The 26,190-nt window shown below is 39.7% G+C and overlaps 1 protein-coding gene across 1 annotated transcript; it reads left to right on the top strand.

Annotated features, from left to right (window-relative positions):
• Positions 1-1,486: 1,486 nt before the first annotated feature.
• Positions 1,487-5,215, top strand: LOC139445952 (coactosin-like protein). The gene is made up of 4 exons (XM_071227202.1): positions 1,487-1,575; positions 1,967-2,049; positions 3,685-3,821; positions 5,114-5,215. Exons 1-4 carry the CDS (start codon positions 1,487-1,489, stop codon positions 5,213-5,215), a joined length of 411 nt encoding a protein of 136 aa, XP_071083303.1.
• The last annotated feature ends 20,975 nt before the right edge of the window (positions 5,216-26,190 follow it).

The raw sequence follows: 26,190 nt of genomic DNA, 5'->3' as shown, positions 1-26,190 counted from the left end.
TTACCTGCTTGCCATGAACGATTATCTGCTTGCCGTGTATATTTCTTGTAGTTTAATTATTCCAGCACGTTTTCTGCCAACGATAGTAGTGAACTGATGACGCTGATACACAGAAGGTTCATCACCATGTTTTTTTAATATATAAATATCAACTGAACCACATTTAATCGACGAGGCAAATACGGATTAATGAATAGATGGTAAAAGTCTCACATCAAATAACCCAACACGATTCTGGTTGTTGTTTATCATTTATACATCATAATTACATTGTACATAGAGATACATTCATTCCCAGCCCCATGAAGCAAACATCCCGTTAAACCTCTAATGGGAAATAAATCATTCAGCAAGGTAATCACGCGTCTTTTGATTGGAACACTTTTAGCAGAGAGCATATGCTGCTTTGAGGCAGTTTAACAAACTTAACTGGAATAATTCGGTTTGTTATATTACCAGCAAACGTAGAATCTAGTGTTTACGGTGGCCCATAAGGGACATGGAGTCTGTTTTTCAATATTTTGATGTTTAACTTACTTTTGTCTTAACCTTTTCCAAATTAACACAATCTGCCATACAAACATCTGATAAATCATGTATAAAAACATCCGAAAACATAGAAAATGTACTTTTAAGTAGCTTTTGAGTCGCTGAAATGTGAATTGAAAATGTCAAAAACTAAAATGGAAATGTCAAAAAGCAAAACGAAAAGGTCAAAAACTAAAATGAAAATGTCAAAAACACAAAACGAAAATGTCAAAAACTAAAATGAATACACAGAAAACTATTTCCACCGCGGTGTAAATATTATCACCTCGGTGGAAATATTATCAGCGCGGTGTAAATATTATCACCGCGGTGGAAATAGTTTTCTGTATTTTCATTTTAGTTTTTTGACATTTTCGTTTTGGGTCTTTGACATTTTCATTTTAGTTTTTGACATTTTCGTTTCGTTTTTCAGCAAGTGAAATATCAAAATATTGAAAAACAGACTCCGTGTCCCTTATGGGCCACCGTAAGTGTTGATACTACAGGATACATTAATGGTTTGAAGTAGCTGGAGGTTTGTCATTGGCATTGCGCGTGAAAAAAGGAAATTTCGGTCATTAAGTTTTCATACTTATGTTACTTTTGGATATGACATACATGATTTTGTTTCATAATATCCGTGCTAAATGCTTTAATTAATTGATAAAACATGTCATTTCTTTTAGCTTGTTCCCAATAAATATATTATAGATGTTGTAATATTCTTTTTGTGATAGCGACTATAGAATATTTCTATACACTTGTGCTATGTGCTCGAAAACAAGGATCACCACGTGCACATGGACAAAGAACAATAGTATTGCTTTTTACAAATGTGACGTAAATGATGCCAAATAGGTGATATGATGTATTATGCTCACATATGCTAGAATTACCTACACAGCTGTTATTTCTGTTTTTGTTCATATAAAGGGCAAATAAGGCGAATTTCTCAATAATGGGCAACGTGGTTCCTAGTTCCGTGGATACCGAGGATGTCAAGGCGACGCATGACAGAATAACAGCCTTGGAGAGTGATGTGAATTGGTATGGACGTCATACTTACCCTTTTCGCAAACACTTGGTGCCATCACTGATTTTCAGTGATCCATCTCGTTAGATAATCGAGACTGGTTATTGTCTGGCGTTGGTGTTGCATATATATAAAACATGTTATGAAAACTGACTCAACCTTTTCTTAACACAATTCGAAACAATTTGATGTCACCCTTTTCAAGTGTGCAGTATCTGTACGTGTGATCGGCCAGAATAAAGCAATTATTTGATTAAAATGACAAGTATATTTGGTGTAATAGAACGGAATGTTAATATTGTAAATATTATAAGTTAATATCAATATCACGGCTCATAAACAAGAAAAAAATTATTTAAAAATATATATTAAATCAGACCACATATGTTTCTGGTTGACTTACAGGGCTGTGTTCAAGTTCGACAAGGGTAAAGTCAAAACCAGTTCAACGGGGAAAGATTTTAAAACATTTGTAGCTCAATTTTCAGGTAAGATCTATTTTTTATTTTAGTTGAATGAGAGAGTATATCGTTGCGTTTACTACACTGGCACCAAAGAACGGCTTCATACATTGCATAATTTGGGGGTTCTAACCGGGTTCGAACGCTTTAACTCCTTGACGATCCACGTTATATATGTTGAGTGTATGTTTATTTGTTAATATTGACACTGTAGTGAAACGGAGTTGATCACATCATTATATTTGCCTGATGTAGAATGTTACGTCCATACTCTTCCAAATAAAGGAAACGCAAAGCCAGATTTGTGTGAGGTAGGAAAGTTCATTTATACGAGGAATCGAACAAGGTATTGAGCAAAATTGTTGTGGAGAGATCACTTGGTGATTGTCATCATCACAGTTATCGGTGCATAGGAAAAGTCAAAGGTGAAGTTCAGCTACCATCAATAACGCGTAAGTCCCCCGTTGGAATCAAAAGCGGCCTGACATCTCCTGCGGATGGAAGAGACGAGTATGCGAATCACATCCTGGGGAATGGTAGCCCACTCGGCCTGCAACGCAAAAGTCAACTGCTGCAACGTCTGGAGTTGTTGTTGACGTTGACGTCGGCGTAGCCGACTATCCAATTCATCCAAATCGGGTTCAAATTCGGGGATCTTGAGGGCCGGGGGGGGGGAATCAAGATTGTGTTGGTGTGTAGACAGGCTGTATGCTGTCGGGCGTTGTCCTGCAGGAATACACCGTTGCCGTTGGCTGCAACTGGGAGGACGTGTGGTAGGAGAATTTCGTTGATGTATCGTTGAGCCGTAAGATTGCCCATATATGGACCAAACCTGTCCTGCCATGATAAGAGATAACCGCCCACATCATATTGCTACCCCCACCATACCTGTCCACTTCCTGTACGCAGTTTCCGACGTAACGTTCTCTCCGACGTCTGTAGACCCGTGCTCTTCCATCCCCTCGACGGAGGAGAAATCTTGATTCGTCGCTGATCCAGACATCTCTCCATCGCAGTTGAGGCCATACCCTGTGTTGATGACACCAATGCAGAAGTTGTTGACGATGGTGTCGACTCAATATGACGCATCGAACAGGGCATCTTGCTCGTAGACCAGCTGCCCTTAAACGGTTTCGTACGGTCTGGTCGGAGATTTTGCGCAGTCCGGGTATTTGGATGGCGGATAAGGTGGCTGTGGCCGTGCTTTCCGTAGGTGGCGCAGTCGGATGTAACGATCTTGGGCGGGGGTGGTTACCCTTGGTCGTCCCGACCTTGGCCGATCACGTGTTGATCCATGCTATTGAAACCGATCCCATAGCCTTGTGATGGTGCTGGACACTCCATTGAAAACCATGGCTTTAGCTGATCAGGATTCCCCTGAAGGTAGAATAGGTCTTCAGCCTTCATGCTTGCCGTAAAAGGCAATTATGCTTGTCGTAAGAGGCGACTAACGGGATCGGGTGGTCAGGCTCTTTGACTTGGTATCTCAAATTCTTGGATTAATGCTAAGATTCGATTATTTACAGGCCGCCATCATATAGCTGGTATATTGCGGCGTTAAACAACAAACAAACAAACAAACAAACATCGATTTCAAGTCATGTTTAGTATGCGATTTCGGAATGCAGACATCATCAATGAAGGCATTTGTTTCCTTTGCAGATGACGAGGTAGCATTTGCTTACTATCGCCTTGAATTCGGCGTGTACATCCTCATGGTGTGGCTTGGGGAAAAGTCATCTGCAACAGACAAGTTAGCCGTGACTACAGCAACACCGTTTGTTCTGGCCATATTAAAGGCATGTGTTCTACAGAAATTAGTCCCAGTGAACCCTCGTTAGCTCGTACTTTATTAACGCGGTTATGCCCGGAGGACGGAAGGTGGATGGATTCATGAACGGGCCGCGTCATTCCAAAAGACGTTAAAAGATTGTACTTGTTGTTGATAGTAGTTGTTATCTGGCATTTTGCTTTAGGGGCCGACCATTTGATATTCTGGGATTTTGTATGAAGACTAGAAAGCAGATATTTTGTTAATTAAACTATGAGCCTAACTTTTGTTGTTGTGGCAGACAATTTCTTTTTTTTCAACAATCTGAAACATAATGGTCGGTCCCTTAGGGGATAAAACAAGCACTGGTCGGTTCGGATTCAGAATATTGTGTCTGAGTGGGGTATCCATGTTTTACTGCATACTAACTCACTGAGGTGATGTGCACAGTCACGTGCATTCGCGTCGCAACATGAATGACCTTTTTATTATCATTTTTAAATGTGACGTTAAGCCCAATGTTACCTCACACTAGTAACGCGAATTTTAAGACGAAGTAAATATTTGGTCCGGGCGAATACACAAGAACTACTTCAAATCGTACTATTTGCAGTTTGGAATAGATTATGCATTTTTAAACATTCTAGATATTACAAGATTAAATCCATTAAACATTTCAGTTCAAAACCCTTCCTTACAAGATGTCGGTGTTACTCAACAATTTGGTATATTCTGATTAGACCGCCTCCGTGGTCTATTGGTAGAGCGTCCGCCCGGAGAGCGACGGGTCCGGGGTTCGATCCCCGGCCGTTAAATGATGGTACTTGTTGTTACCCTGTCTGGCGCTCGGCATTAAGGGGCTAAAATAAGGACTGGTCGGCTCGGATTAAGTATACTGTGTCTGAGTGGGGTATTCATGTGAAACTGCGGCGTGGTATCTCAGTGGGCTAGCTAGCAGTACTAGTACAAACAGCTACATACACACATGCAGACCGCTATGTAAGTGAAATAATCATGGACGCGACGTAAAACCCCATTTCACCTCATCTCACCTATATTCTGATTACAATTGTGCATCGTACTGTATTTGTATTTCAATGAAAATATCTTTGAGAATGTCAGCTCTTTCAGAATGTAATTTTAGTGTGTGTTTGTGAGTGTGCGTGCGTGCGTGGGCGCGTGCCTCAATACTTTAGGAATTGTTCCTTATCTGACATGGCTTCCTAGTTATAAGGAAGAAAAAGCATGGCAAGTCGCTGAATACCAAACCAGACAACCTCGATGACTCACTGTCCCATATGTTTGCTTATTTGTTTTCAGACGTTTGTGTACCAGTTTGTCACCAGCAAATTAGCTGACGTCGATCTAGACCGCATCACTAAACTCGTGGACAAAGCCAAGGGAGTTGCAGGAGTCCATTAAATCCAATACACGTGGGTTTCTGAGAAAAGGGTTCTCTTGATTCCTACTATATCTAATAAAACAAGCCAAAAGCATGTACGTAGCATTTAGAAATAAATCATGGATACTTCATGTGTGTTTTCAATATTTGATGTCATGTGTGTTTGTTCTGTGACAGACCGCCTCCGTGGTCTTGTGGTAGAGCGTCCGCCCGGAGAGCGGAAGGTCCAGGGTTCGATCCCGGGCCGCGTCATACAAAAAGACGTTAAAAGATTGTACTTGTTGTTACCCTGTCTGGCGCTCGGCATTAAGGGGCTAAAACAAGGACTGGTCGGCTCGGAGTCAGTATACTGTGTCTGAGTGGGGTATTCATGTTAAACTGCGACATGGTATCTCAGTGAGCTAGCATCAGTCCGGACTAGTACAAGCAGCCACACACACACATACACGTGCATGCACGTCGCTATATAAGTGCAATAATCTTGGACGCGACGTTAAACCCCATTTCACCTCACCTCACCTTGTTCTGTGACAATATGCGAACTGATGTCTCGATTTTGTTGTCCATCCAGAGGCGGTCGGGTAGCCTAGTGGTTAAAGCGTTCGCGCGTCACGCCGAAGACCCGGGTTCGATTCCCGACATGGGTACAATGTGTGAAGCCCATTTCTGGTGATTATTTACAGACCGCCGTCATATAGCTGGATTCGGCGTTAAACAACAAACAAAACAATCAATCAAACATAATGTTACACCACACAGCGGCCAAGTGTATTCACAGGTAATGGAAGAACATGGTTAAATACAGATCTAGGAAGGTTTGACGATTTTCCCGTCAGATTCACCTCGTCGTCATTTGGGGTCATAGTTTTCTGGCTATTTGTCATCGGTGTCTTTCAACGCCATACTCGCTTTCCATGGTTGTGTAACGTTTGAAACCTGCTTCATGCACGGATGAAAACTAGGTCGTTCAAGGCCTCGAATCGACCTCATTTCGTATTTATATAGGCACAGCCACCCTTCCGGGAGATACTCCCTTGAAGCGCCGAGAGGAACTGAGCAAAAGTTGTATGACGCTCTTTGAAATCCTCGTAGAAAGAACATGCTTAATTGTACCTCAAAAGTTGTGACATCAAGATGTGGATCTGCACGCCCATTGATTGTCATATAGGGAGAGTGGAAGTCATCCTTATTGCAATACCGTGTTGTGGATAAATTTTATTTGTAACTCTGAACCTTTATTCACAGACTATCGTTCGTTGACTATCTATGAAATCAGCAAAATAGACCCATTCATCTTTATTTGGGATTTCTAAACTTCAAACGAATAGATATAAGGGGCGATACACTCCAGGGGCCAAAGGAAATACCACAAATACTTTTCTACTCACGCCTATTCTGACATCAATCAAGAAAAAGTACTAATTAAATACCGAGAATATATAAGTGGAGTTAATCACAAAGATTCACAATCTCAGACCAGAACAAAGGTGTTAAGATTACAAACAATAACGTTTGATCTTCCACTCTTTACGCAACTATTTACATTCTCTAGGATTGTTTAATGAAAGGCGTTCTTAAAAATTCGTTTTCCCTGTCACGAGATGAGACACACATGATATTTCAAGAGACACGTGCAATATCCTATTTATTTTTTTATTTTAATTATGTAGTTGTGTACCGGAAAATTACAATCTTTGAAAGGTAAATTCTCCCTACTTAACACGCAGGGACGGTTCACCTCCCCTGTAATTGCGACTTAAAAAGTAGTTCTCTGGTATCGATACACACTGGTCACATACCAAACGTGGCGCTTTGAGAAACGAACAGTCTCGATTTACAAGTTATATGAGACATTTTCGCAGTTTATAATGAAACGTTTTCAAGAGAATAACAAACGACAAGAAGCGATATCAACTCCATAAATGACCATCTGTCATTATGTTGTCTTGTCAATGTGGATAACGTCAAAAGGAAGTAAACAGCATGTAGACGGGCAAGAAACTAACGATAAAGGGGAGATAATTTGCAGGTGTGGGGTTGGTCGGGTAACTCTTAAAAGCTTGTAGGGCAATAGTACCGTCACAGTATTATGTTCACTGTAATGAAAATACACTGACATATTAGAATTATTACTCTCACTGTATACGTGTAAAATATAGCACCGCTTAGAAATTATTATTAAAAAATATTATTATTCACCCAAGCAGAATAGCCTCTGTATATAACCATTCACTGTTTACTTCTATTTCAATGTAACATTTGTTGATGTATCTTCTGATGTATTTGGATTAAATAAATACATTCGCTTTTTCATTAATTCATTCTTAGCCCACATTGTTCTTATTTTCCGCCTCCGTGAAGATCCGGGTTTGTGGTCTACAGAAACCCTTCCGTCTGGTAAGAGGCGACTAACAGAATCCGGTGGTAGGGTTCGCTGTCCTTGTTGACATATACTCATGATATCAACAACTGGATTGTCTCGTCCAGGCCCGGTTATTTAGAGATTTCGTCATATAGCTGGTGCGGGGTTGTTTCTATCTGAGAGTGACTTGTGTATGTAAGGTTGTTTTGAGCAGTACTGTATTCACAATTTTATCAGGACCATGTGTTTATGAATCACTATCAAATAGTGATGACACCAGGTGTTCGCATATCCTGCCCCACTGGTGGTACCCGTCATAATGAGCCTGGTTCTGTTGTTGACAAGCCTCCGACAGCCTGGACGAACCTGCAAGCGTTTGGCGGACACTGGCATGGTGAAAGGACACAACTCAAATAACATTCAAATATCTGAGCTGATTCCGCCCTTAATGAGTTTTAACATTTGGCTAAACAACGACAGAGTGTGTTGATGCCACAGTGTTTTGGTGCAATGAACTGTCATTTTAACACCCGAGTTCACCTTAAAATATGGATACACTCACATTGTACATACCTCAATTGTATCTTTCAGGTGCTACAGATTTCAAAGACAATATTTCAAAGTATCACCATGTCTTAAATGATCTGAAATATGACATCAACGATTACAAATAATGTATGCAACACATTATTCGTTTGTGTAAAGGAAATACAACTCATTTGGTAAGCCTCCTGTTCAGTGACAAAAAAACTATCCACATGACCATTTCCAAAATCTTAAGACATTTTTGTAAGATTCCGACCATATCTTAAGCGTGTGTTTATAGACCACTATCAGTTAGTGATGATACCGGGTTTGTGAACAGGTAGAATGTAAAGGTTTTCACGGAAAACTCACATGAACGGATTACGCGAAATGGTCTTGATGGATCACCTGGATGTGTCGTGTTCTGTTCGTCCTTTGTATGAACACAGAGTAATTCGACCTATAATCACTAACGTGCAATAAATATTGAATAACTATCGAAGCAAAATATGCACACTGAAACAACTGATTAATTGTTCAAAGAAAGATAACTTCTTTGCTCCATGAAACAGTCTTGCGTAATGTATTGATGAATGGTGCATTTGAACACTCATCTATCTCTGGCAAATATTGTCTTCAGACGCTTCGTAAATGGGAAACGAAAATAATAAGTAGACTCTCAGTCTTAAAAGTAAATTAGCCTTTTACAAATTATTAGGATCTATTCAGGGTACAATCTATATATATCTGCGTTAAAAGAATTGATCCAACATCTACATGTCATTCTAACTATAATATCAGAATCAAGTGATATATATATCAGAATACATCAACTATTATGTGGCATTAATTAATGTATTAAATCAAAGTTTATTTCTAATGATTATTGCAGCAGTAAAGTAGGGTCTTGTAGAGTATTGAGCTTATTGTTGCTGGTTTTATTCTTTTCTTTTCACAGCCCACGACAGCTCGTGACACAGAGTACCTCCCATAGTGTTAATGTCCCAAATGCTTCACACATACGTTGGCCGACCAGAGCTCCACCGGGCTTGTCTTACTGCCTCGTCTGCAGTTTTTGAAGAAGGACATATTCATCCTGTCACTTCTAGGCAGACTTGTGGTCTAAGGAAAACAAATCCCTTTTTCTGCATTTACAGCATTATTGAATTAATTAAAGTCTTTTCCCGCTGAACCTTTTATAGATTCCACTGTACATCAAAATACCCGGCAAGATCCCTTTATCTCCGTTGTTAAATCTCAGGATTTCCCGTCAAAATACTTCGCGTCAAGACATTCGAGTAACCTCCCTTGTGTCATTTCCTGTTCTAGCGAGCCATGACTGCAAACCATGACGGCGGCCAAGATGTGGTTGTTTTTCGTCGATAGAACAAAAGATTCGAGGTAATTTCACGGGGTATCGAATGATGGAACTGTTGGAGATGTCATTAGCAGGATTCAAAGAAAACAGCATTGTCAGTAGTGTAAAGGTTTCTGAAATTCTATCCGAGAATGTGGAAACGGTGTTTTGACAGACATGGGAATGCCAAGAGAAATTTCCCAATCATATAATGTAATTAATCAACCTTTCTTTGTAACTTACATACGTTTTACTGAAACTGCATCTACTTTAGTACTTTTACTCAAACATTGCTTCCTCACATTTGAGTAATCTAGGAGCTTTAGTTTTCTTTCTATTAAAAGTAGATTGGTCAGATTGACTTTTCTCCTATGCCCAGTGTAAATGTTTTCTGGTGATGCCTGTCTCGTCATTGATTATCAAATCCTCTGTCTTCCTTATCTTTCTTTCATATATCAGCCCTCACTCGTTTACCCCATCAAACACAAGTGATGTATAACATAAGTCTTCTTATCGTGTGTGCTTGATTCATGAGAAAATCTTCATAGGTCTGGATTCGGAGAGTCAGACAGTGGTGTGCTAATGTTCAATGTCGTAGTTTTAATGTGACTTTTTTAATTTCGTAAGTGTATTCACGTGATCTTGTTTTGTTTTATAGATCATTGATTTATCTTTAAAACTTTCAGACGACCGCCAACCGGGAAAAATGGATTGTGAATAAGGTGTTCAAATTGCTACGCTCGATTGTACATATTTGCAGGTTCCTTGTGTTGGAGTTAGGATTGTTTCCGCAATTTTCGATGTCCTGTGGTACCTAGACGCCCATTTACTTACAGATGACCAGCAGATGTATCATTCCGCTACTGTTCAGAAGCCTTGTGGGGCATTACGACCGGAACGCTTAAATTAAACAATCACCTTATTCATGTCACACACACAGTATGTATTCCTACACACGCCAAGAATGTTTATCGGTCTCGTCATTTTTGTCTGCTTTGATTTATAGAATTGTTTTTAATCAATCTATTGTAGATAAAACATGTTGTCGAAATTAATTATAAGGATTGACTGTCGAATTCACACCGTTTGCACATCGGTTTTTCGATTCATACCTCAATGAACCGAAAAGAATACACAGTCAGTTCTTAATTATGTCCAGTTTCACTAACACCGGATACCGTTACTGTAAATACATTCATTGATGAAATACTTCATCATTGTCTTCGTTACCATTGAGTGTGTACGGCTGCAGTTCCGTTTCTTTACACATACACACGCACACACACGCACACACACGCACGCACGCACGCACGCACGCACGCACGCACGCACACACAAACATTTATTCTGAAGTGTTTGGTACTATGTTGGATTTGTCCATCTAACATTCCTAAAATTAATGTCGCTATCTTAAACTACATACAAATGACAAGACAGCAGAGTACAGAAAACCAATAAGAAATAAATGAATTATATGTCCAGAAAAAAAGTGATAGGAATAAACAATACATATATTAACTCTTGATATGAAAGAATTGTGTAGCTACGCCACTTCTATGCATGATAATCTCATTACCTTCTTTGACATGTAACAATAGGATACGCCCACTATCCACGGACTACCCATTCCTGTTTGATTGATAATAGTGTGGTTGGAACCCGAGTTGCTGTATTATGTTGAACGTTGTCACTGTTTACATAACGTTGTCTATAGTTTTTTGTGATTAGTTTTTAGTTATGGTGTATGCATTGATAATAATTTAATTCGATATATTTTTAAGTTTGACGGTATAAACGCACGCTGTGTCAATCCGCAAAGTATTCTGATATGAATAATTCTACCATGAATTTGGAAAATACTTGATTCTGATTGGTCAATTAGAGGCTATTTAATCACACAAAAACCTCTGATTGAAAGAGATGGTTTAACGGCCTCTTTACCGCGTAAGGATTTGCATGTGCACTTTGTGCTTGCCCATAAAGATGGCGAAGCTCACGAATTCTGTATCAGTGGGATCTTTTGATATAGGAAGTTTTGCTAAAGTCTATCGCGACCCTGCAAATTAATGGAGTGACGATGATTTTGACATTATACTCTCCAATCTGGACAATTCTGGTAACTATAATTACACAAACATCTTCAGAAATATGTTTTGAAAATATCAGTTGAACAAACACGTAAACTACATTTGTCGTCTGCTGCTCAAGCTATCATATTATTATGTAAACACATTCCCCTCCAAAAAGGATTTAAGATGAAATTGTGAAAGATAGCATTGTCTGTATTGACAAACGTGAAGGACACGCCGCCTGAAAGGCAAAAACTTGCCGCCGGGCGCCCCCTAATGAAGAAGTACCTGAACCGAAGTACCTCGGACAAAATCAGTCTGGATCTGGGTAATATTTAATTTGTCAAAATAAAAAGACATTTAAGTACAGTTTGGGGAAGATGCTGTGAAATAAAATCGGTATGCTAGACATACACATTTTTTATGTGAATTATTTACAACAGATGCTCAGGTCGCGAGGCCTAGTGGTGTTGACAAGACAGCGACGAAACATTTCGCACATGTTGCAGTCTGATCTTGACAACATATTCCTAGACGTAAGAGCAAAAAAGCACTCTAAGGGCCACAAACTGGGTAATAAATATTTTCAATAACAAATTTACATCAAAACTGATGAAAGGGTTTAAAAAAAACCCTGAACATACCAGACACACCTCTTAAAGTACCAACAACATCGTAATATATACACATGCACAAAAGTTAAGCGCCACCATATTCATAGTCTCTTGATTTCACGTGTGGGAATCAGAAATGCGAAATATGATGATGTATGACTGAATTAGGCTTCCATAGTTTCATGAACCCAAACTTGTCCAGATACCACAAGGAAAGCGTACTTTACGTGTTGCTGCAGTTCCCCTACCCTATAAATAGTGAAAATCAAGTTTCAGACCCGTGGTTGCATTTTGCTCCTGTGTGAGATTCCCCTTCCAATAGAGGTTGATAATCAGCCATGGTGAGGAGAAAGTTAACGAACGCTGAAAGATGGCAAGTGATAGGCATGAAAAATGCTGGCATGTCATGCAGGGCCATTGCAAGACAAATGGGTCGTCATCACTGTGTTATCACTCGTTTGATTGTCAAACATGGTCAAACCAATGATGTCAATGTCAGGCATAGGTATGGTAGGCCAAGAAAGACCTCTAACAGAGAGGATAGACGTCTTTTCAGGACAGTCAGACGAAATCCATTTACCACTTCAACAGATTTAAGACTGCAGTGGATTACCAATCATAAACTCTCGACGATGACCGTAAGGCGTCGCCCCAGAGCGGCTGGTTATAACGCCAGAAGACCAGTAAAACGTCCTCAACTGACTGAGAGGCACATGCGGAATCGTCTGATATGGTGTCGTGCCCGTAATCGATGGAACTTGACCAACTGGAGAAGGATCCATTGGTCTGACGAGTGCCGAATGCTGCTACGAACTGTTGATGGCCGAATACGTGTTTGGAGGCAACGTAGATATGGGGTTGTGTTTCCTTCGGCTGCAAACTTTCGCGGGTGACAATTCGTGGAAACCTGAATGGCCAACAATACCAAGATGCCGTTCTTCGTCTAGTGGTAGTCCCTCATTTTTACAACCATCCTCTTCAGACAAGACCTGTTTACATGGACGACAATGCTAGACCACACAGATCTCGGGCAGTTTTGGCTTATTTGCGTCAAGAAGCTATTGCAACTCTTCATTGGCCGGCCTGTAGTCCGGATCTTAATCGGATTGAGCATCTGTGGGACATTCTTGTCCGGAAAATCAGACATCATGATCCCCCAGTTCAAAAACTCGCTGGACTTGAAGCCGCACTTCATGAAGAATGGATCCGTTTGCCTCAGAGAAGCATTCAACGACTTGTAATGAGTATGAGGCGTAGGGTTGAGTGAGTGAGTGAGTGAGTGAGTGAGTTAACATTTAACGTCACATCGGCAATATTGCAGCCATATCGTGACGAGAAGTTGGTCATAAATAATGCATATATTTAAACTGTATAAAAACCTGTCATCGAAGGACAGTACGATAACTAGCATATCACAGATTAGATTTAAAACTAGTCGAGGCACATTTAAAAGAAGAAAGATTGAGTTGACATCACAATATAAAAATGGGCTTGAGATCGTCAGTAACTAAAGGGAGATCACCATACCAGGGACCATGGGGACTTACAGTGCCTTTGCTTCCTGCATGGACCCCGGCAGGATTTATATCATCCCTTCAGTCACTGGTGATTGTAAACCAGTTAAGCCTGAAGTTAAAATGACGAAAATACTACTCTTTAAAATTCTGGCATGCATACAAATACTTCGAATGATTAGGGACTTACATACCCTCTTAGGGGGACAATAATTTTACGCTACTTCAACCCCCCTCAAGGGTACAGCCACTAAAAATCTCAGTTAGAAATAAGCACTACCAATTTATAAAAGAATATCCTAAATAGCGTAGGGTTGAAGCTGTGGTCAATGTCCATGGATCATACACACGTTACTGACGTTTCTGTCTTGCAATAGACTCTGCACTCCCTGGGGTGTCTATGAGACACCTGATATGGTCTGCTGATATCATGACAGTTACATGACAAAAAAAGTTTGTCAATGTTTTCTAATCCTTCAATTTCTGGTCTTCGGTAAAATTCATTTCTGCTCATATTCTTTTGGAACACAAGATAAACTTGCTTTGGGACAACTTTTGAGAGATTTGCAATGCGGATGGCAAATATTATTCCAAGTCATCCTTCGTAGGCAATTTACCGTCATATTCGCGCCCCTCCACATGATCGGAACATCAACATATTGCGGGATAATGAATTTCACTGCGAATAACGTGTTTCTTGGCATATTGCGTAAACTTTAAAAACTTGGCCTAGATAATGCTACGCACCACGATGCCATATCCCCAGGGGATTTGTCCAAGATTCGCGATTTTCAGTCAGTAGACAATCCTGAGAGTCTTCAGCAAGAAGTATGGTTTGACCTCATCCTAGGTTTCGGCCGAAGGGGTTGTGAAAACCAGAGGAAGTTGTCTGCCCATCGCTTAGCAGTTGAAACAGATGATGTAGGGGTAGAATATATAACCATGTCCCATTCACAGGCTACAAAAAACCCATCCCAGGGGGTTGCAGGATAAAGTGCGGGGAAAACTACGAATTTATGCAACAGGGACCAAATCATGTCTGTTAGCAGCTTTCAAAAAATACAGTTCCAAACTAAATCCAAGAAACATGAAACCGATGGTACATGGTACACAACAAAACCCCTTGGTCACAACACAATCACTCAGATGATGAAAGTAATTTCCACACTATCCAGATTGAGCAAGGTGTATACGAAACACTGCGTCAGAGCCACAACTGCCACTCTCCTCTCGCATGCCGGTGTTGACGTGCGCGAAATTGTAAAATTAACAGGTCACAAAAATCAGCAGTCGTTGATGTCTTACAACGCAGACCTCCTCCAGCCAAAAGCGGCAATACTCGGGTATTCTCCAGGGTATCAGCGTGAACAATAATCCGTACCAACTCTCCAACTGCCATGTTACTATAAATAACTACTTCCGGGAGTAGTGCTTGATCAAGTGCATTATGACTGTAGAGTGAATGGGTGTATTGAAATTTTGTTAGAAGTTCTCAGTGATCTTTTTCAATGAGATAGTATTTGAAATGTAAACATAAGATGTGGTAATTTGAATGAATTAAAGCATTCTTATATATTTTTGTCTTCTGTTATTGTTTTAAGTTGCTATTATAAGGAGCCTTCCACCCCTATGGGAAAGTGAACCCATCTACTCATATATGGAGTGTCCTGCTCACTCAACAAAAACGTTGCACATCAAAGAGTTCCAACTTAAACCGGTCATGGTAGAATGGCTGCGTGTTCGGTTTCAAATTCAATTTAGTGCGGTTAAATCTACAGGTAACCTAGCTCTAAATTGAAAACACAGTTGGTTTATCTCCTAATTAACTCATTATGTATATTTATATACTGAACAGTTTACTGGTATTAGCAGAAGTGAGAGTAGCTGTAACAGCTTTGCGATCACGACTTTGCTGGACGGACCTGTTACAGAGACACAGGTATGAACAAACCAAATGTACTGACGTTTTTTTCCCCATTTCATTGTGCAATATCTTAACGGTAGAATTGCTATTTTAGTATTGCTTATACTATTTGACACGATTGTCAGATACGAAACAATGAATGTAACATGGCTATCAACATGGTTGTGTAACTTGAACATATGTACTTATTATCACGACAATTTCCACAGGGTTAGTTTTGGTTGTTCTTTCTTCATGGCCCCGAGGGAACCCGGGGTAGAGTGTGTTCCCAGCACTCCAATGCTGATCGTAAAAGGCGACCGAATTTGGCAAGCTATTTGCGACGGGTTTCGTCCCTGTGTCGGCAGAGGAAGGGAGTCTGGAGGGAGAGGACACCGGAACCGGCAATAGTGTTCCTCAGACCAACAAACCACTTTGGCCCTTACTTTGCCTTGGCTGGTTGGTAGGATAGGCCCGGTCTGATCAATCGGCTGGCCATGCCAAACCCCTTTGTCTTACACAAATTTGTCAAAATGTTGAAGTAATATATTTAGTCTTGGCCAAATGATGTTTTCTTAAATTCAAACAAAAAAAACCAACGGCAACTATCCGAATCGGATTCTGAACTTGATTCATATGATGATGAAACTGTGACAAGGTTATTGCATTCCGAAAGGGATACTTGGCCTCGGTTCTTTGTCATGGAAGCTAAGGGTGAGCGTACTCTAGCTACATATTCGCCATTTCTTTTGGAAAAGGTAAAGCTGGTGAGTTGAGGTGAGGTGAGGTGAGGTGAGGTGAGGTGAGGTGAAATGGGGTTTAACGTCGCGTCCAAGATTATTGCACCTACACTACTGCCTAGAAGTTCATTCCCCTTACACGCATGGGCAACGCGTTACGCAACCCGTGTGCACCCCTTTGGTCACTCGTGTGGAACCCGTCCGCCACGCGTGTAACACTCGTGTGCACTCATTACAGGGGGAACAAACTTCTGACCAAAGGAGGACCCGTGTTTAGCTGAACTTGGAGGTGGTAACAAGGAGATATTTTTTTTATTTCCTGACGAAAAATGTTGATACACATTTTATTATATGTACTTGCTGATGTCTCATTGTTAGATGTGATATGAGTACCATTGTGGCTTCTACATGATGTTTTGCGATGGTGTTATGAGAAAACATGATCCTGTTAAATGTTATTGCTATTCAAATGTTTTTTTGTGATTTGATATTAGTTCGACTTTCAGTGATCATGTTTATGAGGTTTGGCGGAGCATTGTTTTTATTGGACTATAATTGCTTTATGATGATTGGGTCTCTTTGTCTCAGCTCCATAGCCGTGACGCTGGGAAAGGGCAGCATTTAATTAATGAGAGTAGGTTATATCATGGAGGATACACTTTGGGGAGAGGGTTCTACTAATTAGCATACCACAGTAAGAGACCTGTAGACGTGAGCGCGGGGTTGTGTATAAGAAGGCCGTTGCATTATGGCCGTCAGGAGAGGTAAACATTGAGTGTTTTTTTCACGGGCTTGTCTAAATACTGATTTGCTATATATATAAACATTTCATGATAAAAATCCAATCCAATTTGTGATATAAATTCTTTCTTTGGTATCCATAAATGAATTATTGATATCACATAATGAATAAATAGTAATTATTTGATAATAAATTCAGTTATTGATATCTAAATACTGATTTGCTATATTAATAAACATTTCATGATAAAACTCAAATCCAATTTGTGATATAAATTCTTTCTTTGGTATCCATAAATGAATTATTGATATCACATAATGAATAAATAGTAATTATGTGATAATTAATTTAGTTATTGATATCTAAAAACCGATTTACTTAATTTGTGATATAAATTCATTCTTTAGTATCCATAAATGAATTATTGATATCACATAATGAATAAATAGTAATTATTTGATTATGAATTCAGTTATTGTTATCTAAAAATGAATGAATAAATAGTAAAAAGGCAAATAGGGATAGTTAGTAACAAAAATATACGATATACAACGAATATTTGCACATCTATCACAAAACCATGCGACACTGACACTGCATCAACCCCCGCGGTAGACTGGACACAGTTATGGGTGTTCCGTCGTTGATTATATGGTTACGGCACATGAAGATTTATATCGTTTTTCTAATTTCGATGTCTTGAAAATGTCATCTTGTGTGAATGGAAATGATGCCCCTGATGTTATTCCGGACCACTCTATCTTATTGTGTGATTTTTCGATTCTTTATAACCGTGATGATACAAACGAAACTCATTCACATAATTCACCACCTGCTTTTAAATGATATAATTGGAAGAATTTCTCCAATGACTTTTTTACAAGCGAAGATGCCCTGACAAGTATTAATAATACTATTACGAATATCGAGTTTCATCTTTCTTCCCAAAATGACATAAATGCTGCTTATAATGAATTTTTGACATGTTTATATACTGAACTAGATAATAAGGTTGGTACCTTAAAAGACAAAAAAAACAACCACAAGAGGTAAATCATTATAAACCATACTGGAATGACGAACTACAGTCATTGTGGAATATTGTTAAAGACTGTGAGCGTAAGTGGTTAAAATGCAGATCTCCTGTTCTAAAGAAATCGTTGAAACATAAGCATCATAATGAAAGGAAATCCTTTGATAAGCTGTTGAGAAAATCAAAACGGTTATTTAAGTTGCAGGAACAACAGCGGCTGATGGATAAGTACCAGCATAAGGATTCCCGCGAGTTTTGGAAATATATTGGTAAACTCGGTATTGCAAACGATAGGCGTGGCTCAATACTCTGGGAGGTAACTCTAAATTAGTTTGTTGCTACGGATAGAAAAGTTGTTCTGGAGAAATTGAAAACTGATCATTGCTCATTGTTTAATGCAGATCCTACTGACTCGTTTGATGAATTATTTTATGAAAATAGTTTATATGATGTAAATAGCACAGCCACAGCAATATGACGTTAGCAGTCTGAATGCTCCCGTAACACGAGAGGAGGTAGGTAACGTTATTAACCGTACTAAGCTTGGTAAGTCCCCTGGTATTGATCAAATCCCAGCTGAAGCATTGAAAAATAACACATGTGTTGCCCTATTGTTTATCTGTTGTGTGTATATCATGTATGGTTTATGTTGTCTGTATGCTTGGGTAGGGAATGTATGATTTATGCAGTTTTTAATGGATCCTTTTGTTGAAAGTTGCTTGTATATTATACTTATGCAATTATGTTTTTAAAATGGACGTGTCTCGTAGGCGAAATTGGCAGGATGTTTTTAATTTTTTTTTTTATTTAACCAATAAGTCTCAACTTCTGCAAAATAGTGTTAAAAAGGAACACGAAAATAACCTATCCCCGTTAGCTGTTTACTTTGTGCTCTCTGTATATCCCACCTCCATCTGCTCTTTGACAGTCTGACCTTCAGAATCTATATATCAGCTTCCTAAGCTCTGCAACATCATGGCTGATGTACATGGGCATAGCCCTCTATAGGGAAGTACAAGAACCGACAATAAGGGGAAAGTCATTGAAGATTTTATTTCTGATGATAATTTATGTGTATTTACACCCTGCCACTGGAACTTAATCTGTCCTTGATCTGTCCCTCACAGATTCAGATGTTTACAAATAATTTGAATGGTCTGTGCATAATGACCTTTGTTGCAGGTCTACTGTCCTAGAAGCTGTAAAACCGGACGATGATCCACCTTCTTCACGGTTGAATTTTACGAGGCCAATGGGTCTTGTATGAAATATTTTGTGCTTAAAAGACGTGACAATTTCAAAAATGTACCAGATCCCATCTAAATGAAATTGCTGATCAAACAATTCCCAAGTCCTCTACAAATCCTCATATTCGTAAACCATGGTTTGACAATAAATGCAGTCAATCAAGAAAGTGTAGAAAAGAAAGCGGAAACCTACAGTTCATAACCTGAATAATGTTAAAATTACTAGTGCCAAGGCACGACGTGCTCAGCAAAATAAGCGGCAGTCATGGAGGAACTACATTGTATGTCTCCACAATTAATTCACGCACTCCCATATATAATGTGTGGAACTTGGTAACAATATTAAAGGCAAAGGTTCAAACTCTTCTATACAACAACGTAAAGATGGTGACAGACAGTTAAATCTGACATCGCAAATAATCTTGGTGACACTCTTGCCAAAAATTCTTCATCATAATGTCCCTGTGTTTCAAAGATATCAGAAACAACAGGGGAAAAAAAGTAACGTTTGCATCTAATAACGATGAAGATTATAATGAAGTATTTTCATTGTATGAGCTATATATACCGGTCTTGAGAAAGCTCATAATACTGCATCAGGTGATGTATTGAAGCATTTGCCTGAATCATTATCTTTAGTCTTTAAATATATTTGTCCACATATGGACATCAGGGAATTTTCCTCCTAGTGGCAAATGCCATTGTAGTCCCCATACCAAAACCTGGCAAGGATCATCCAGATTCCACAAAGTACCGCCATGGAACGAATGGTGAATAATAGACAAGTTTGTTATTTGGAAACCATTAATCTTATTACATATATTCAATGTTGTTTCCGTAAAAATAGAAGTACTATTGATCATTTAGTACGATAAGAATCCTTTGTGAAAATGCTTTTGTCATCAAACAACACTTAGTGTAAAAAATATTCGACTTTGAGAAAGCCTAAGATACTACCTGGAAGCATGGCTTTTTCACGGATTCACATGATTTTGGCTTTAGGGGTCGTTTACCTCTTTTTCTATCACAGTTTTTAACAGACAAACAATTTCAAGCCTGGTGGGTTCCACCCTGTCTGACCACTATAATCAGGATCAGGGTGTCCAATAGGGCAGTATTGTATTTTCACCTTATTCAATATCAACATCAATAGTCTGTCAAAGGTTTTAAGTGATTATGTAATTGGATCACTTTTCGTGGATGATTGTAATACCACTTGTTGTGGTAAAAATATGCATGGAACAGAGAGGTAGTTACAAATCTGACTGAATGAAGTTCACAAGAGGTTCAAAACAGGTTTAGACTTTCTGAATCAAAAACCAGTTGTACACATTTCTGCCGCAAGTTCTTTGGACTTATCTGTGATAGCCGTTTTACCTTCTTACCGCATTTTGAATACCTCAAAGCCAAATACCTGAAGGCTCTTGATCAGTTGAAGATCGTTTCTTATTCAAAGTAGGGAGGGGATCAGGCAATCCTCTTGCACTTGTACAGGTCACTGATCTGCTGTAAATTTGATTACGCTCCATTGTCTGTGGTGGAGCATGTAAAAGTTATTTACAAAAACTAGATACTATTCATCATGAGTGAGTGAGTTGGGTTTAACGCCGCTTTTAACAGTATTCCAGTATATCGCGGCGTGTGAGCTTAATGTGGAAGGAAAGCCCGAAGTGATGCAGGTCTGAGATGTTTACCACTTCGGTGAAACCCACGAGCACGGGTATGGTGCTGACAAACCTAGAAACATTATCGGGGCGAACCGGGATTCGAACCCACAATCATAGGTTTCTTGCGTGCCCAATGGACGCAACTCTGCACAGCGAATCGCGGCGCCTTAGACCACTGGGCCACCCGTGGCTCCTATTCATCATGAAGGTCTGATGCTTTGCATTGGAACCTTTGGGACTTTTCCTATTCATATTCTGTACGTGGAGGCGGATGAGCCATCCCTGAAACAACACCGTCTGAAAGTATCCATACCAGACATCACCAAATAATATTCTACTAAGTCAAATCTAGCTTTTTATCTTCTCTGCGAAGATATTTACAAGAAGGAATCATTTCTTGTTCCACCACTCGGAATCAGAATAAAATCGTCCATTTCTGCTTCTAATATCAAACTTCAAGATATAACTCCCACTCAACTTTTTCCATCGTCCCGTTGGCAAATTGTAATGCCTGGGATAGAGCTACCACTAACAAACCTGAAGAAATCAGATACCAACGAACTAATTCAACAACGAGAATACAATCTGTGACACTTATTAATCTATGTTTACAGATGGATCCAATGATGGTGGCGCAGCTGCAAGTGCCACTATCATTGGATCCAGAACAATATCTTCAAGATTACCAGATAAGAATTTCATATTCTCTGCAGAAGCAAATGTCATTTAAACAGGTCTACAATATATGAGGGGCGGTCGGGTAGCCTAGTGGTTAAAGCCGAAGACCCGGGTTCGAATCCCGACATGGGTACAATGCGTGAAGTCAACTTCTGGTGTCCCCCGCCGTGATATTGCTGGAATATTTCTAAAAGCGCCGTAAAACCATACTCGCTCACTCACTACAATAAATGGGATAAATGTTTCCTGATCAGTGTTAAAGCCCTAAATGTAGGCAACAATACCTGTCTAAACAGGGTATTTGAAAATGGTCATTAAGTACAAAGTGCTGTCTTCCGTGAAAGCAATCAGCATATAAGGATTATTACTATCCTATACGTGCAGCAACCTGATCTCTCATTACAGTATATATGAATACCCTAAACATGTTCCTACCTGATCTCATTGCTGTTATACTATATTTTATTATTTTTTGTATATGGGCCACTGGCCGCCAATACAGAAAAAAAAGAATTGAATTAAATAATGCGATTCGACAAAGAAGATGTACATATGTCTAGATTACTTTTTGTCACACGTGATTAAGTCCAATCTTAGCTTTCATCAAGGGTGGTGGTGGGGGGGGGGGGGGGGCATGGCTATTAATCCTCATGTGCGTCAACTTGTGTCCGTCACAATTGTATACAAACCAAGTGAACTACGAGTGCTGGTCAAAAGTTTCTAAGCCTCACCAACGTTCAATTATCGGCCATACCAAAGTGAACTAGTCAATGAAGTACATTGATTGAGTAGTTCATTGCAAGTGTATTTGGTCTGTTGAGGCCGTTTGTATATAAGTGACTGCCAGTTTAACGTGATAGGGGTCCAAATGGACACAAAAATGGAAAAGAACGAGTAGAGAGCAGTCGTCAAGTTTTTGACTTCAGAGAAAAGTACTCACCAAGAAATTCCTAACCGCATGTCACAAGTGTGTGTGGGTGGTTAGGTGGCCTAGTGGTAAAAGCATTCGCTCGTCACGCCGAAGACCTGGGTTCGATTCCTCACATGGGTACAATGTGTGAAGCCCATTTCTGGTGTCCGCCACCGTGATATTGCTGAAATATTGCTAAAAGCAATTCTCACTCGCTCACTCACAAGTGTATGGGGAAAGTGCCCTAGCTGTTCCACTGTTAAATGTTAGGCAGCTACATGTATGTTTAAGGCTCGGGGAACATGCCCTGATGATGACCCTCGGTCTGGACGTCCCTCAACTTCCATCAACTAACCCCACTCAGACACATAGAAACTGATATCTCAGAGAAAAAAAAAATTAGACTTGTTCATTTATATTTTATTCAATTCACATTGATAGGATCAGTCGACATGCATGTGGGAAACGATCGCACGATGCTGGAAAAAGAATAATTATCATATAGACAAATAGCATAGGTCTGCAACAGACTGACGTGTTTTTCAAATAATTATACATAGATATATATTATACACCAGTCTGCAACAGACTGACGTGTTTTTCAAATAATTCATAAGCATATACAGTTACATAATTTTAATTGCAAACTTACCATAACATTTGAAACTGAATGTTTGTTTATTAATGGATTGTGCATGGCCGTGGTTTATTAAAATAACAATACAAAATTCTTTTTGTATTCATGATTGTTTCATTATACGTTATATTTATATGGTATATTGTATAATCATATTTACTCATAGAATACCGTAGTATCCCCCAAAACACTAAAGTAAAGGAAATTAAATATATGGCTTACACATTTGGAGCACTGAATATTAGTCCCTCTGTCTGAAGCCAATTCATTCATATAACGCCCATAAAAATGGGATGAGACCCATCATATAACGGTACATGTCAAGGTAACCTGGCAAACTGGTCATTGTTAGTGGGAGTAAAATCACAATATAAGCACTTTAAAGGTTATTGATGAACCCCTCTCTGTGACGTTTGAATCCATTGTTCAACTACCCGCGCTCTTGGATTTACTTTGAACAAAATCCTCGATGAAGGCGAACGAGATATGCGGGACGAAACGTTTGCTGAGTTTAAGCCCGTGTGGCGCCGTGATTTCCGGCCACCTTCTTCTTGTTTAACTCAGCGGCGAAGCTGACAGGTGACACTTGATGGTTGTTTTAAAATAAATAGTAGGTATTAGATGAACACGATTGTGTAGTCTATGGTTTGTTTAGCAAGTGCCAATAGGTTGAAATAAGTGACATTAATATTTCATGCGATATCGAGCTGTGATTCGAACCGAGTGCGAAATCTTGAATAAGGACCAAGGTGGCGGGTGCCACTCCTTGTCTATATGTATATAGAGGGGTGTGTTTTTTTTCTATACGAATACATTATGCTATACACGCTATCTTCGAGTCCCTGTGGTTATACTGACTTTGAGCAGACTACTGCTTGTTTTATCCCCTAAAAGCCGGACGCCAGGCTGTGTAACAAGTACCATATATTAACTTATTTTGATAGAACGCGACAGGGGATGGCACCACGGACCTTCCGCAGTTATATTGAAGAATTTGGAAAAAGGTTGTTTTTCTCTGATGAGGGAAGCAAGAATATAAGATAATAATATCTACATGCGACAGGAAATTAAATTTTAACGTAAATCAAATTGAAAAAAAAAGGAAATGCATTACACTTATCTACATTAAGACGTCAACGGACGACTTTCGGGGAGGGGCGACACGAGCCCAGTCATCTAAGGCGCCGTGATTCGCTGTGCAGAGCTGCGTCCCTTGGGCTCACCAGAAACCTATGACCGTGGCTTCGAATCCCGGTTCGCCCAGATTATGATTCTAGGTTTGTCAGCACCATACCCGTGCTCGCTGGTTTCACCTAAGTGGTAAACATCTGAGACATGTATCACTTGTGCTTTCCTCCCTCATGAAGCTGATATAACTGAAATACGAACTTGCGTACAACACAGCTCACTCACTCACTCACTCACTCACTCTTGCTTCGGGGCGGTCGGGTAGCCTAGTGGTTAAAGCGTTCGCTCGTCACGCCGATGACCCGGGTTCGATTCCCGACATGGGTACAATGTGTGAAGCCCATTTCTGGTGTCCCCCGCCGTGATATTGCTGGAATATTGCTAAAAGCGGCGTAAAACCATACTCACTCACTCACTATTGCTTCGTTCACGATAACCTTGTCGCCCCAGGAGATAATGTATGGCTATGAATTCCCTTTAAAAAACAACTATGACAAAAGAATTACTGCACACTGTACACTGTATAACAAAAACATGAAGCGAATTATCTTATTTACACACTTTCGTAATTTTTGAGTGAGTGAGTGAGTTTGGTATAACGCCGCTTTTAACAGTAATCCAGTTATATCGCGGCGTGTCAGCTTAATGTGGAAGGAAAGCCCCAAGTGATGCAGGTCTCAGACGTTAACCACTTCGGTGAAACCAACGAGCACGGGTATGGTGCTGACAAACCTAGAAACAATCGGGGCGAACCGGAATTCGAACCCACATTCATAGGTTTCTGGCGTGGCCAAGTGACGCAACTCTGCACAGCGAATCGCGGCGCCTTAGACGACTGGGCCACCCGTGCATCCCTTTCGTAATTTATGTGCATTGCTTCTTGAATTGTGGTTTAATTTGAGACCCGTTTAAATGTGTGTATCCTTGGCGGTCAAATTATACGTATATTTCAAGCTTTGTCATATGAACCTCAGATTACACAAGAGAGATATACAACTTATTTACAACAGTGACTGAGACATCACATCACTTGCTTGATAACTGTGTTGGTATCTACGTCGCAGTCATTGTAAAAAAGAAGTTGCATATCCATGGAACTATCTCCCCTCTTCTTCATTCCAACTTGTAAATGTCACAAAAAGAAGTTACTCAGATTAAACCTTCATTACCAAGCATTAATACTTTTGGAAAATACCGTTCCTTCGTGCGACGTCTGATACATGCAGCTCGAATGACACATAGAATATGTATACCGGCTAGTAATAATTATGCACAAGCTGTGTAGTGGGTTTTGATTTGACATTTGTCTCCTAAAGTTGTTGGAAACTATCCGGCAAATGCGAAAGGTGTCAGTGTAATATTATGTACATCCTTTCAAAACTTGCTTAAATCTTTTTCAAGTTGTTCATGGTTCAGGTTGATCAATAGCAATATCACAATGGCCTCAGCGAACGCATAGTTAGCAAGGCAGTCATGTTGAAAAGGGAAACTTTTGCTGGCAAGGTAAGAATGAATTGAACAGTGTAATTTCTAAATTGTGTTTGATTCTATGAAGAAATTTTTCAAGTTTCAGTTTGTTTGTAATTCACACCTGACGTATTCACTTTGGTGTTACAACTGGCGATAGAAGTCGAGTGATCGGGATCTACAAACTGGGTATGTGAGTTTCCTTTCCTCCCAGGCGGTGTATTTAAGAATATGTAATTTACATGGGTTATTGTATTATGGTTACTAACTACAGTAAACTACGGTTATAACGAACTCAAAGGGACCACTAAATTTAGTTCGTTATAACCCTAGTTTGTTAAA

This window comes from Haliotis cracherodii, unplaced genomic scaffold, assembly GCF_022045235.1.
Source record: "Haliotis cracherodii isolate W230 unplaced genomic scaffold, xgHalCrac1.p SCAF_10, whole genome shotgun sequence".
Classification (NCBI taxonomy): Eukaryota; Metazoa; Mollusca; class Gastropoda; order Lepetellida; family Haliotidae; genus Haliotis; species Haliotis cracherodii.
The sequence above is the reverse complement of the archived record's forward strand: the minus strand, read 5'-3'. Positions and strand labels throughout refer to the sequence as shown.